At 42.9% G+C, this 13816-nt stretch overlaps 1 protein-coding gene and 1 pseudogene across 13 annotated transcripts in view; both read left to right on the top strand.

The window, feature by feature from the left end:
• Nucleotides 1-13816, top strand: part of BPTF (bromodomain PHD finger transcription factor) — a 102362-nt gene that overhangs the window by 35475 nt on the left and 53071 nt on the right. For 9 of the 12 annotated variants that reach the window (XM_084748477.1, XM_084748473.1, XM_084748471.1 and 6 more), the window contains exons 3-5: nt 3327-3550; nt 6014-6217; nt 6732-6920. In XM_084748477.1, coding sequence (XP_084604603.1) covers nt 3327-3550; nt 6014-6217; nt 6732-6920 — 617 coding nt within the window. The remainder of the gene's footprint in view (nt 1-3326; nt 3551-6013; nt 6218-6731; nt 6921-13816) is intronic. The other 3 variants (XM_084748472.1, XM_084748470.1, XM_084748479.1) reach the window with 1 other exon arrangement.
• LOC311579039 (large ribosomal subunit protein eL30-like) lies at nt 597-1749 on the top strand (annotated as a pseudogene). Its single transcript has one exon. The product of its transcript is annotated as a large ribosomal subunit protein eL30-like (transcript).

Below are 13816 nucleotides of genomic sequence, written 5' to 3'. Positions count from 1 at the left end.
AGTACAGTCACCTGATGTAGGTGCTGGCTGGTCCTCTGCTTGAGCAGTACATGCTCTAACCACTGACCCATCTCTTTAGCACCATCCCCTAAAATAGTTCTTAGGCAGAATGTTTTTGTTTGTTTGTTTGTTTTGCTCACTTGAAATTGGTAGTTGCAAGCCACATATTACTTGTCAGGTATGTTTTGAGAAAAGCATCATAGGTAAGTTTGTCTTCATTAATAAGCATCATAGAATGTAGTTAATAGGCCTATGCCATTGGACTGCATACTTGTATAGGACCTCCACTGTCTGGGCTCCATCAGTAGACTTGAAATGCCATCATGTGGAGCATGACTGTGTTTCTGAATGACTGAGGTGGTAAAGGGTATGCTTGTCACGGATGAAACCCTGGGTTCTGTCCCCAGGGTTTTCTAAGTTAGGCACAGTGGTGCTCAACTGTGATTCTAGCATCCTGGAGGTGAAACGAGGAATTCAAGCCCGCCAGGTTACATGACAGGGACAGGAAGAGGAAAGGAGAAGGATGGAGGTGGGGGGGGGGGAGGGAGGGAGCAAGGGAGAGAGAGAGAGAGAGTATGAGCTCTTTTTTGTTTTGTTTTGTTTTGTTTTTCAAGACAGGGTTTCTCTGTGTAGCCTTGGCTGTCCTGGACTCACCTTGTAGACCAGGCTGGCCTCGAACTCACAGAATCCACCTACCTCTGCCTCCAGAGTGCTAGGATTAAAGGTGTGTGCCATCACCGCCCGGCCATGAACTCTTTACAGTAAGAAAGCTGTAAGACTGAAGTTTTAGAAAGTAAAAAAAAAAAAAAAAAGAATTATCTATAGCTTTTATGCTGTCAGAGCTTATGTCAGAGCTCTCTAAGCACTTGACACTGTCAATTTTTAAAAGATTTATTTATTATATATACAGTGTCCTGCTTGCATGTATGCCTGCATACGAGAAGAGGGCACCGGCTCTCTTTATAGATGGTCATGAGCCACCATCTGGGAATTGAACTCAGGACCTTTGGAAGAGCAAACAGTGCTCTTAACCGCTGAGCCATCTCTCGAGCCTTGACATTGTCAATTTTTGACATAGCACTGTGTTTAAGACCTTTTAATGAATCTGCTGAGAAGACTGACGTTGTTAGCTTTGGAAATTCAATTAATATCACTGTAATGCTAGTCATAAGATCTCAGTAGACTTGCTCCCTGGCCATCTTGACAGCTGCTCTTGGTTGGGAGCTGTCCTGCATCTAAGGCAGGAAGATGGTGGCTGCACAGAAGTTGAAAAACTCTGGAGTTGATCACTTCTAGACTCAGACTTGTTAGGAAAAGTGGAAAATACGTGCTGAGACAAACAGACTCTGAAGATGATCAGACAGGGCAAAACAAAGTTGGTTATCCTTGCCGACAAGTGCCCAGCTTTGAGGGAATCTGAAATAGAATACTATGCATGTTGGCCAGAACTGCTGTCATCACCTCTATGGCAAAAATACTGAATTGAGCACAGTGTGTGGAAAATACTACAGAGGATGCACACTGCCTGTCATTGACTCAGGTGACTCTGATAGAACTAGAGCCATGCCAGAACAGACTGGTGAAAAGTAAACCTGAGCTCATTAAAACAAAATAACTACTTAGTAGAAATATCTATTAGAGTGAAATGTAGATCAGATTAAAAAATGTTTTAAAAGGTTTTGCATTTATGACAAAAACCCAAAGAAAAAATGTGTGGGTGGGGGTTGGGAGATGGTGCAATATGAAAGAACCCTGTGCCGGGCGTGGTGGTGCACTCCTTTAATCCCAGGCAGAGGCGGGCGGCTCGCTGTGAGTTAGAGCCTGGTTTACAATGTGAGTCCAGGACAGCCAGGGCTACATGGAGAAACCTGTCTCAAAAAACAAAAAGCCCCCGAAAGAACACTGTTGCATAAGCCTGAGGCCCTGAGTTCAGATCCCAGCACTCGGGAGGAGCCACCAGATGCGGTGGAGCACATAGAACTCTACTATACTACATAATGATGTTCCTAGTCACTGTGATGGGTGCGCTGTCTAGTATCTTCAAGTCTCGGTGGCCTGATAGCAGTGGCCTGATAGCCTCTCTCTACAAGTGAGGTGCGTACATGGCTTGGAAGGAGCTTGCCGCCCCCATGTTGTCAAATTCATGGGACCGAGCCCATTCAGCCGAGCCAGATTTTTTCCATTTGGTAACATCTTAGGCTAGAATCCAGGCCTTGAGCATTCTGCCCTGATTTATATTCTAGGCCCGTGTGTGTGTGTGTGTGTGTGTGTGTGTGTGTGTGTATGCGTGTGCGCGTGGTTTTCCATGTGGGCTTGTGCACATAATTTGTCTTGATACTAGGCTAGAGGTCAATGTAGGGTGGCCTTTTCTGTTGCTTTCTATCTATTTATTTATTTACTTGCTTAATTATTTATTTATTAATTTATTTTTTGAGATTCGCATCACTAAGGAATCTGGAGCTTGCTGACTAGTGAGATGGGCAGGCTAGCAAGCTCCAGGTGCCTACGTTCCTCTGTGCCCGCACCCCTCCGTCCTTCCGCAAAGAGCCCACACACCTGCCACAGCTGGCCTAAGCTCTGCAGCTCTGGACTCAGGGCTGTCTGCTTCTGTAGCAGCACTTCATCCACTGCACGTCCCCCAGCACAGCGTTTCTTCTTGGGGTGGGGGGTGTGTGTAGAGGTGGCTGCACTGCTGCTCTTGCCGAGATTCTCAGCATCCCCGTGGCAGGTTGCAACCAGTTCCAGGACCCCCAGCATCCTTCCTCCTCTAGCCTCCCTGGACACTGCATGCATGTGGTACAGTTACACATAAAGGCCACACATACATAAATGAAAATAAAATCTAAAAGACAAAACAAGAGACAGGAAGAAAGGAGATGAGGAGACACTGTTGCTGAATTAGATACGGCTCCTACAGGGCTTGGGACTTAGTGAAGCCTCCTAGCTGGTGGAGATGTTTCTAGACTGTATAAGTGTGCGCTACGCTTACAGCATCCCAAACTGTGACTTCCAGAGGTGCTGGTTAAGACTCACCGGCTGCTGCAGGAGAGTTGCTTGAGGTTAGGCTGCTCTTTGCCAAGCTCTCCAATCATGGTGCAGGGTGTTAAAGTTAGGCACTTGCAATAAGCTCTCTACTCAGGAATACTGCACTTATTTTTACCTACGTATCATGGGCTCAGAAATGCAGGCAATGAGACGGTGTTTAGATGAAGAGCAGTTGAGCGTCAGCACGCGGTCTTGGCATTGCACAGTTGAACTTGGTGGGCACATGCTTGTTGGGTAAGTGCTGTTGTGTCTAATGTTCTTCCTCCCTGATTTTACTACAGAGAAGAAGACACAGAAAATGAAAATGAAAAGAAAGTTTGGTACTACAGCACAAAAGTCCAGCTTGCGGAATTAATAGACTGTCTAGACAAAGATTACTGGGAAGCAGAACTGTGCAAAATTCTTGAGGAGATTCGAGAAGAGATGCACCAGCACATGGACGTAACTGAAGACCTGACCAACAAAGCTCGAGGCAGCAACAAGTCCTTTCTAGCGGCAGCTAATGGTGAGGGGCGTTCTTGCTGAATTTTTGTTGTTAAACTTGAGATAACCTCTTAGTGTAAACATTCTGAACATTGAAAGTGTGCCAAGATGTCCCAGTTAAATATGCCTTTCTTTGATTCTTATTTCATTGGTTTTCTATAGTGATCTTAACCATGCCAGTGCTAATTAGGGTGCTGTACATTTTAGTGTTTTGTTTCTTGCCTTGGTCATAGTACCCCCTAGACCCACAAGTCATTCGTATCCTGTTTGTTTAATGACAGGATGGGTTGAGGTTGACCCTGAACTCATCATGATCCTCCTGCCTCAGCCATCAGAGTATTGGGACTATGAGGGATGTTCCACCTTGCCTGGTTCATTTGTGTCTTCGTCAGTCCACTCTTTCCAGCCTATAGACAACTTTATAGAATGTTTTATTTATTTCAGCCAGATTACTCCCACCCCCACCCCCCCATACAAAATCAGATGGACACAGTTCTTGTTTCCCGTGTCCTCAGCCTTTAGAACATCATGCTTTAAGGGGCTGGAGAGATGGCTGGGAGGCTAAGCTTGCTTTTCCAGGAGTCCTGAGTTCCGTTTCCAGCAACCACATGGTGACTCGTTAACCATCTGTAATATGATCTGATTCCCTCTCTGGCCTGCAGGTGTATGTGCAGGCAGAGCACTATATGCCAATAATAAATAAATACATCTTTAAAAAAAAAAAAAAAGAACATGTTTTAGACAACCGTCTTGAGTTCCCCAGAAGGTGTTTTGTCCTCTCGCTCCCTGCTGGGGTGATAGGCTAGACAAGCACTCTGTTACTGAGGTTCATCCTCACTCCCCAACAAAAGTTTTCTAAATCTGGAAAATGGACCAGATAACCATAATTTAACAAATACAACCAAAATGAAGGTGGAGAACACTGAAGAAAGGCAATATAAACCAGGACTGCGAACCCCAAGAGGAGCGCTCTGTTTTCCTTGTCTTTGTAAACCTCACACTGTAGAGGTAGACGTGTTTCCCGTGAGGATTTGGTTTAGCAGTTCTGAAGCTGCTTTGCCATGGCTGTCGTTATCCAAGCAGTGGGGTGATTGTCTATGGAGAGCGTAGCCAGTTTCTCACTGCGAGACATTATAAAATAAGCAAGGAGGCTGGTGGAGATGGAGAGACAGCTCAGAGGTTAAGAGCACTGTCTGCTCTTCAGAGGTCTTGAGTTCAATTCCCAGCAACCACCTGGTGGCTCAAAACCATCTATAATGAGATCTGATGCCTTTTTCCTAGCATGTAGGTGTACATGCAGAAAGAGCACTCATATACATAAAAATCAATCTTTAAAAGAAATAAACAAGGGGCCAGTAATATAATGAACCAAAGACAAATATGCTACATACATGTAGATACAGGAATATGTGCATGTACATGGGTCAGGGTACAGATATTCCCTTGCACTCTACCCAGCTTGTATAGTTCTAAACATTTTCTGTTTTTTTGTTGTTGTTGTTGTTTTGTTTTGTTTTTGGAAACAGTTTCTCTGTTTAGCCCTGCTAACATTTTCTAATCATAAAAAGAATCAAGATTTAACCAGGTGTAGTGACAGTCACTTTTAAGCCTAGCACTCAGGAAGCAGAGGCAGGCAGGCAGAGTTTGAGGCCAGCCTGGTCTATAGAGAAAATTCCAGGATAGTCAGGGCTACATAGAGAAATCCTGTCTCAGTAAACCAAAATGGAAGGAAAGAAAATAAAGGTTGGATTGGTAGATGGGTAAGACATATGAAGAGGACAAAGAGCGCTGAAAAGTCCTCAAAGGTCAAAGGTGGAACAGTTTAAGCAATAGAATTAATGGGGCGGTGGCACATGCCTGAAATCATAGCACTCGCTGAGTAAAGTGGGAAGAGTTTGAGGCTAGGCCATGGAGCAATGGCTCAGTGGTTAAGAGCACAGGTTGTCTTTTTTTTTTTTTTTAAAGATGTTTATTTTATGCATATATGCATAAAATATGAACAGGCGTGTGCCACCATGACAGGCTATAATTTTCTTTCTTAAAGATATCTGCGCATAGTGGCGCACGCCTTTAATCCCAGCACTCGGGAGGCAGAGGTAGGCAGATTGCTGTGAGTTTGAGGCCAGCCTGGTCTACAAAGTGAGTCTAGGACAACCAAGGCTACACAGAGAGACCCTGCCTCAAAAAACCAAAAAATAAAAATAAAGACTTAACAATATTGGACATTAAGCCTTCACACCCCCACCCCCGCCTCTTTCCTTTTTTGAGACAAAAATCTCACTATGTAGCCCGAGTGTCCTAGAACCTGTTATGTAGACCATGTTGCCTTTGTACTCAAGAGACCCACCTGCCTCTGACTCTGGGTGCTTGGATTCAGGTGTGCACCACCAAGCCCAGCAAACATTAAAATTTCTAAGTGGCATTTGTTAGTAATCTTATATTTAGCCATGGAAAGAAAACAGTTTACATTTTTTTTTTATTATAGAAGAAATTTTGGACTCCTTAAGAATCAAAAGAGGGGAAGATATTGACTGTGATCAGGGCCCAGAAGAAATAGAAAAAGACAAGAATGAGGTCGACAATTCCAAAGATGCTGAGAAGAGCAGGGAGGAGTCGGAAGACCGGACCCTTGAAAAGGACGGTGTCAACAAAGTCTTGGATGAAGAGCCTGTGCAAGGAAAACCTGAGGGTAAAAGAATTACTTGGTTCAAAAGAAATATTTTATTGATGCTATTTGTGAAACCTCTAGTTTTATTTGAAAGATGGAAATGGAAATTTTTTATACAACCAGCTATTTTTGATTCCTGAAGATAACTAAGAGTCTCCCTGTAATGTCACAACCATTGTAATGAGTTTTCTGTATTGATGGATTTGCAACAATGTTATAGTTATATTCGAAGCAGTTGGCATCCCTATGAAATTTGGTGATGAAAAGTTACTATTTTTATGCCAGATTATACATGATATGTGGTAAAATATGTTCTTTAAAAAATTAATTCTCAAACCTTCTTAATATTCTGCTTCTTAATTTTGGATGACCATTGCAAAACTATGTCAGACCCTGACTTCTTTAAGAGATGGCCATCAAAGAAAAGTAGGATTTTTGGAGATTGATGATTTTTAGTAGTTGGTTGAATGTGGCCACTTGTCCAAAGCCAATTTTAAAGCATATCTTTAAAGTTTTGTTGTGCGTTTTGCTGTAGAGCCAACAGAAGTTGGGGATAGAGGTAACTCTGTGCCAGCAAATCATGGCGACAACACAACAAATGCTTCTTCAGAAGAGACTAGTCCCTGTGAAGGGAGGAGCCCTGAGGGCTGTCTCTCAGACACCCATGATAGCAGCAGCATGGCAGAGAAGAAGGTGGCATCTGAGCTCCCCCCGGATGTGCCAGGTACAGAGGGCAGCGTATCAATGCCTCTGTAATGGGGGGATCCCTTCCCTGTGCAGTCAAAGCTGCATGTCACCTAGAACCTGACAGTCTGCATTCATTCATGCTGCTTGCTCACAGTGCCATTCCTGATTGCTAAACTGTCACCTAACATGGATGTTTGGCAGATGTCCTTTCAGTTAGTGCCTGCAATGCCCTCTCAGTCCTCATGCTTGTGTTTCCTAGATGGATTTGTATGCCTGGTCACCAGGCCATCCTGGTGGAGATTTTGATTTGAGTTACTCACATAGTAATGTCTGTCTCCATGTTGAGTGACTTGGCCCTTCTGGCTCTTTACATACTAACACATTAATTTTCTGTTTGCATGTGCTCATGTAGTGCTATATGTCAGACCATAATATTAGTAGATAATCCATCATCACCAACATTTTTGCTAGATGCATTGATATGTTAACTAGCAATTCCAACTTTAACCTTTTTAACATTGAAATTTTATTTGAAGTAAATTATCATACTACATATATTCAGATGACTAAAATCAATATTGCAAAGTCATGGTTGGAGAAAATCTTTAAAGGCCCTTTTTGTGTATATGAAAAAGTATTGTCATTTCCAAGCTTTGAGTTCTCTTAATGCTGTGTGTTAGTGATGCTGGGATGTGACTGGTGTGTTGAAAGCACTGTTGTGTAGAAGCTGTGTGCCTTCCAGGCCTGCTTCTGCCCATAAAATAATGCCATTCAGCCTTTCACGGGCCTTCAGGTTTCTGATTGGAATGTGAAGGATTTTGGCAACCAGCTCAGAGCATTGCTGAAAACCCCAGTGAAAGCTTAGGTTACATAGACTCCAAGTGAACCCCATCTGTCAGCAGAACCGTCTGACACAGTTGACGCTGAGGATAGTGTGCTTGCTCATGAAGGTGCAGGAGATCAGGAAACTGCTCCAGGGAAGCAGATCAATTGGCTGGTGTAGTGCTTCAGTTTGAAGTGTCAGCGCTGGCGAGACAGTCAACTCAAGGCCTTGTGTGGTGAGCTCCAGGCTAGACAGGGTTACACAGGGAGACCCTGTGTCAGAACACAGACAGTAAAGAAGAATCAATTAGGCCAGAACACTGTAGGTTTAGTGTCAGGCATTTGGGCCACTGACCTGGGGACAATAGAGAAGTCTTGTTGAGATGTGACATCATAGGAGTAGAGACTACAGTGAAGGGTTTGACTGCTTAGAAAACAGCTGTCACTGAGGCAGGTGGTTCTCCAGGGAATGTTGGCCAAGAGGCTGGAGAAACACAGGTCTGTAACTCAGCTCTACAACTGACTGGGGGCTAGGCTTTGGTTAGTTTTGTTCTCATTTTCACATAATTGAGGATAAAAGTTTTGACGTGGAATACTGTTGCTGAAATAATGTGAAAAATTTGCCCTTTTGGATTGATCAATACTTAATATATCTTAGATGTCCTAGTGGTTTTAGGTATGACATAACTGACCTGTTCTTAAATCAGACTTGATTGCGTATGATCTGTTAGATCCTTAGCCCTTGTGTGCCATTGCTTTACATTTATTTGTTTTGTGTGGGTGAACACATGTACATGCATGCATATGCCATGCAACAGCAAATGTAGAGACTCAAGGACAACTTGCTGGAGTTTGAACTTCCCGGAGATTGAACAGTTTGTCAGGCTTGGCAGCAAGTACCTTTGCTTTCTGAGCCATCTTGCCAGCCTGCATTTTGTGTTTTTATCAAGTAGTTAATATTGTAATAAGTTTCAGACTCAATTGTCATGGGAATACATCCACGACCAGAGTAGAGTGTGAGTCCTTGCTGACTCAACAGTACCATTCTCACCTCCAAGGAAGATGCTCTGCTGTCTCCTGTGGCCCTGCTTCTATGTTCTTACTTAGCCAACAAATAACTGGTACTGTTCTGTGCATTGGGAGGGTTCTGTGTGCTTTGTGATGCCCCCAACCAATCCCTGTTCTCACTGTTCACACCCCCTCCGCTCAGTGATGAGGAGGTTGTTGAGATTTGGGGTGGGAGAATTACTACAGGCAGATTAAAAATAGCATCTGTGGTATGGACCATCTCACTTGGTTTGTGTTATTGTTTTTTAATTAATTTATTTATCTTTTAAAGATTTATTTATTTGTGTATATAAACACTATTTGCTTGTGTGCCTGCATGCCAGAAGAGAGCACCAGATCTCATTATAGAGGGTTGTGAGCCATCATTTGGTTGCTGGGAATTGGAACTCAGGACCTCTGGATGATTAGCCAGTGCTCTTAAAACCACTGAGCCATTTCTCCAGCCTCTAGCTTTCTTTTTTAAACTTACAAAATAATGCCAGCCTGATCTACAAAGTGAGTCTAGGACAGCCAAGGCTACACAGAGAAACCCTGTCTCAAAAAAAAAAAATTAAAAATATGACGTCTTAGTTGGGGTTTTATTGCTGTGCAGAGACACCACGACCACGGCAGGTCTTATAAAAGCAAGCGTTTGATTGGGGCTGGCTTACAGTTTCAGAGGTTCAGTCCATGGTCATCATGGTGAGGAGCATGGCAGCATGTGGGCAGACATGGCGCTGGAGAGGAAGCTGAGAGTTTTACATCTTGATCTGAAGGCAGCTGGGAGACTGTTCCACACTGGGCGGAGCTTGAGCACTAGGAAACTCAAAAGTCCATCCCAGCAGTGACACACTTGTTCCAACAAGGCCACGCCTCCTAATAGTGCCACTCCCCATGGGCCAAGCATTCAAACATTTGAGTCTATGGGGGTCAGACCTACTCACACCACCATGATAGATATTCATTGAGTGAAGTCTTTTGAAACAATAATAGGGTTGGATTGGGTGGAGAGATATTCTGGGTCTGTTATATTTTCTTGAACTAGTTAAATGATGAATGTTTACAAAGTGAACACCTAGAGAACCAGTGCACACGCCCACCAGAGACTGATCTGTCTTCTAATCCCAGCAGTGCAGTTGGCTTTTTGTTTGTTTTTCTAATTTTTAAATTTATTTTCATATGTATGAGTGTATTGCTTGCGTGTTTATCTGTATATCATGAGTATGTCTGGTGCCTGAGAAGGTCAGAAGGTCCCCTTGCGGCTGTGGAATTGAACTCTAGTCCTCTGTAAGAGGAGCAAGTGCTCTTAACTGCTACCGATTTTGCTTTAAAAAGAGAGGTGGGGGGGGGGGTTGAATTATAATATAATATATAACTTTTAATGTCTGATTTTTTGTTTGTTTGAGACAGGGTCTTACTATATAGCCTTCACTGGCCTGGAACTTGCTAGTGTAGACTAGGCTGGTCATGAACACAGATATCTGTCTACCTCTGCTTCCCAAGAAAGAGATAGGGTTAAAGGCATGGATCACCATGTTTAGCTGGTATTTGACTTTAAAAATTCTTATATCCTTAATAAGATACCAGTAAGAACAAAAATACCCAGTGTTGTACAGAGCATCATCTTTTGCTGTCACCCCATTGTATAGATATAGCATGAATAATATCCTTTTTATATGTTGATGGTCATCTAACCATTTACATACTTTTAAAAAACCTTTTTCTTTATTTATTTTTAATGTCCTTCTGATGTTTGGCCTACATGAATGTCTGTGCGAGGGAGTCAGATCCACTGGAACTTGAGTTACACACAGTTATAAGCTGCCATGTGGGTACTGGGAATTGAACCTGGTTCCTCTGGAAGAGCAGCCGATGCTCTTAACCACTGAGCCATCTCTCCAGGACACACACCCCCAACCCCCCACCCTGTTTATGTGCTTTTATGTGCATCTGTGAGTTCCTCCAAGTATGTATATGTACTGTGTGTGCCTTGTGAAATCAGAGGCCAGAAGGAGCTTTTAGATCCCTGGAGCTGGAGTTACAGTCCACTGTGGGTGCTGAGAACCAAACCTGCGTCCTCTGCAAGAGCAAGTGCAGTTAACTGCTGTGCCATCTCTCCAGCTTCCAATGATAGTTATTCAAATAGTTCCCAGTTTGTGCCATCATTAATAATACTATTATTATTATTATTATTTCTTTATGCATATTTTTACATATGGACACGCATTTCTGGGGGCATAAACCTAATCATGGGTTTCCTGGTCTTTAAGTGTGCATGTGCTTGCCTTCATGCAGCCTCTGGATCAAGCAGACACACCCTGTGATAAGTTCTGGGGCTCTCCAGAGGGCTTGTGGAAGCATCCCCAACGATGTGAGAGCTCTCCCTCATGACAGCACATCATTGCCAGCAAGTGCCATCAACACTGTCATTTGTTCTTTTCTTTGGGACAAGGGTATATAGGGAACCTTCCAGATGGTGTGTGGGGAGATTGTGTGGTGGTTTGTACCTGTAGTTACCAGGTGATTGCAGACGTGTGTGTGTGTGTGTGTGTGTGTGTGTGTGTGTGTGTGTGTGTTTACAAGTGTATACATTTGATTTTTCTCTTTCATGAAGTGCCTGTCCTTTCTTTCGTACAATTTCTGGTTTTGTTTTGTTGGAGAGCATAAGTCTTTTTTCCTTAAGGCTATCTTCACTAAAGCAAAAATTCCTGTGGTTTTTCTGTATTTTTGTTTGTTTGTGTGTTTGTTTGTTTTTTAATTCCAATCTCATAGTCCTTGATTAAATACAGCTTGGTTGTGATTATTTTTCTCATATATTAATTACTTCATCTAATTTCTTAATATTTTGCCTAGGATTTCCCATCTACTTCATAAGTGACATTAGCTTTCCTCTCATGTCCTTATCTGTCTTTAGTAATGAGATTTATTTTATCTTTATAAAAATAATCTTGGTGGCCGGCAAGATGGCTCAGTGTGTAAAAGCACTTGCCGTACAAGCCTGGGAACCATGGTAGAAGGTGGTGATCAGCTCCTGAAAGTTGTCGTCTGAGCCCCGCATGTGTGCTATGGCACATACATTGCCTGCAGCCCCTTCCCCACTAAAAATAAACACAATTTAAACAGTGTCAGTAGTCCTCAGCTAGGGAGATAGTTCAGCCACTGATTCTGAATTCTCTCCCCAGAATCTGCACAAGTCAGGTGTAATGGTTGATAATTTCAGTGCTGAGACTGGCCAGTCAGCCTGCTTACTGAGTCCCTGGCCAGTGAGAAGCTTGTCAGAGGTTATGTGGGGCTGGTGGGTTGGCTCAGTGGGTCTTGCAGGCCAAGCCTGACCATACTGAGTTTGATTTCCAGAACTCACATAAAATTAGAGAGAACTAACTCCATAAAATTGTTCTCTGGTTTCTGCACCCAGCTATTGCATGCTTTTCTCTGGCTCAATAACTTCTAGTCTTTCTTATTTCCTCCTTTTTATTTTCTTTGCCCTTTTGTCCCTATAGCCCAGCTTCTGAAGACCTCTGTGCAGGCTTTCTCCTGTGTAGGCCTTTTCCTGTCTTTGCTTCCAATATAGTTTCGGTCTACTCTGCTCTGTTGGAGTTGCAGCTTATAATTTGTTTTTGCTGTCATGTTCCCTTTTAAATAATTAATTTTGGGTGGTGCTGAGTGTGGGACCCAGGGCCCATCGTCAAGAGGCAAGCACCCTGCCACTGCGCTATAGTCCTGGCACCAGCTTGACACTGATAAATGTCTCATGTATGCTTGATGAGCATACAGATGTGCACGCACACACATTTGTTGTTGGGTGCAGTGTAAGACAGTTAAGTCAAAATAAGTCTCTTCTTCCCCTTCTTTGCAATTACTTACTTTGAAAGTGTTTTTCTCTTTTTTGTTTGTTTTTGTGGTACTGCGGATTGAACCTAATAGCTTATCACGCTTAGGCAAGTGCTTACCACTGAGCTACCCCCAGCCCCTCTAGTTTTTTTTTTTTCAGTTCATTTTCACCAAGTGCTTTCAAGTTTTTTTGTATTTTTAAATTAAAATTTTAATCATTTTGGAATGTGCATTATTTTTAATATTTCCAAGATACACTACCTTCCTTTTGCTTGGCATTTATCTTCTATAGTAGAAAAGTTTTTCAAAGGGGTGTGTGTGTGTGTGTTTTGATGAGAGTAGAGCGCAAGTGCTCATAGAGACCAGACAAGGGCATCAGATTCCTGGAGCCAGAGTTAGGCAGTTGGGAGCCACCTCATGTGGGTGCTGGGAATTGAACTCAGATCCTCTGAACCTCTGAGCTGTGTCTGCAGCCTCCATAGTAGAAAAATAGTAACATGAAAATTTATTTATTTACTTATTTATTTGTTTATTTACTGCCAGGTAAGATGTGACATGGCATGTTAGTAGAGCTCAGAGGGTGACTTGGAGTTTGTTTTCTCCCTCTCCATGTGATTCCTGAGGGTGGAACTCACATAGTCAGGCTTAACAGAAAGGACCTTCACCAGCTCAGCCATCTTGCCAGGACTTAGAACGAGCATTTAAAATCTAAAAATGCATCTGTATTCAAGACAAAACTTTCATCAGTGAGCACTCTCACTTTTGGGGAGTTCAGTAAAAGGAAAAATGACAGCTTTAGTCTAAAAAATGAAGGAACCAAATATCAAAGTGGATTAATGTTAGGTAGCCATCATATTGGGTCCAGTCAGAGACCCAAAATATTTCATTTGGCTCAGATGACGGAAGGCTGGACTGAAAGATGGTGTTTCTGTTTTGAAAGACAGCATTAATTTTATTTACCATGTGCAGCATTTGAGTTCAGGGCCTGGAATTTTGCACGTAGGTACAGTAGTGGATAACCCTGACATCATCATTCCTATAAGATGCCCTTCTGTTCTGTTTAGTTGTTTACTTAAGTCCAAGTTAGCCTGACAGTCGCTCAGATCTTCTTCCTGTCTCAGCGTATCGAGCACTGAGGTTAGGTGGACCCCAGAGCACTTGCTCTCCATATAGCTGTAGTTTGCAAAATGCAGACAGAGACTTGCTTTCTGAACTGTCGTGGCTTTCCATTTT

The sequence above is a fragment of the Acomys minous genome (genome assembly GCF_964271855.1).
Source record: "Acomys minous genome assembly, chromosome: 12".
Taxonomy (NCBI): Eukaryota; Metazoa; Chordata; class Mammalia; order Rodentia; family Muridae; genus Acomys; species Acomys minous.
The sequence above is the reverse complement of the archived record's forward strand: the minus strand, read 5'-3'. Positions and strand labels throughout refer to the sequence as shown.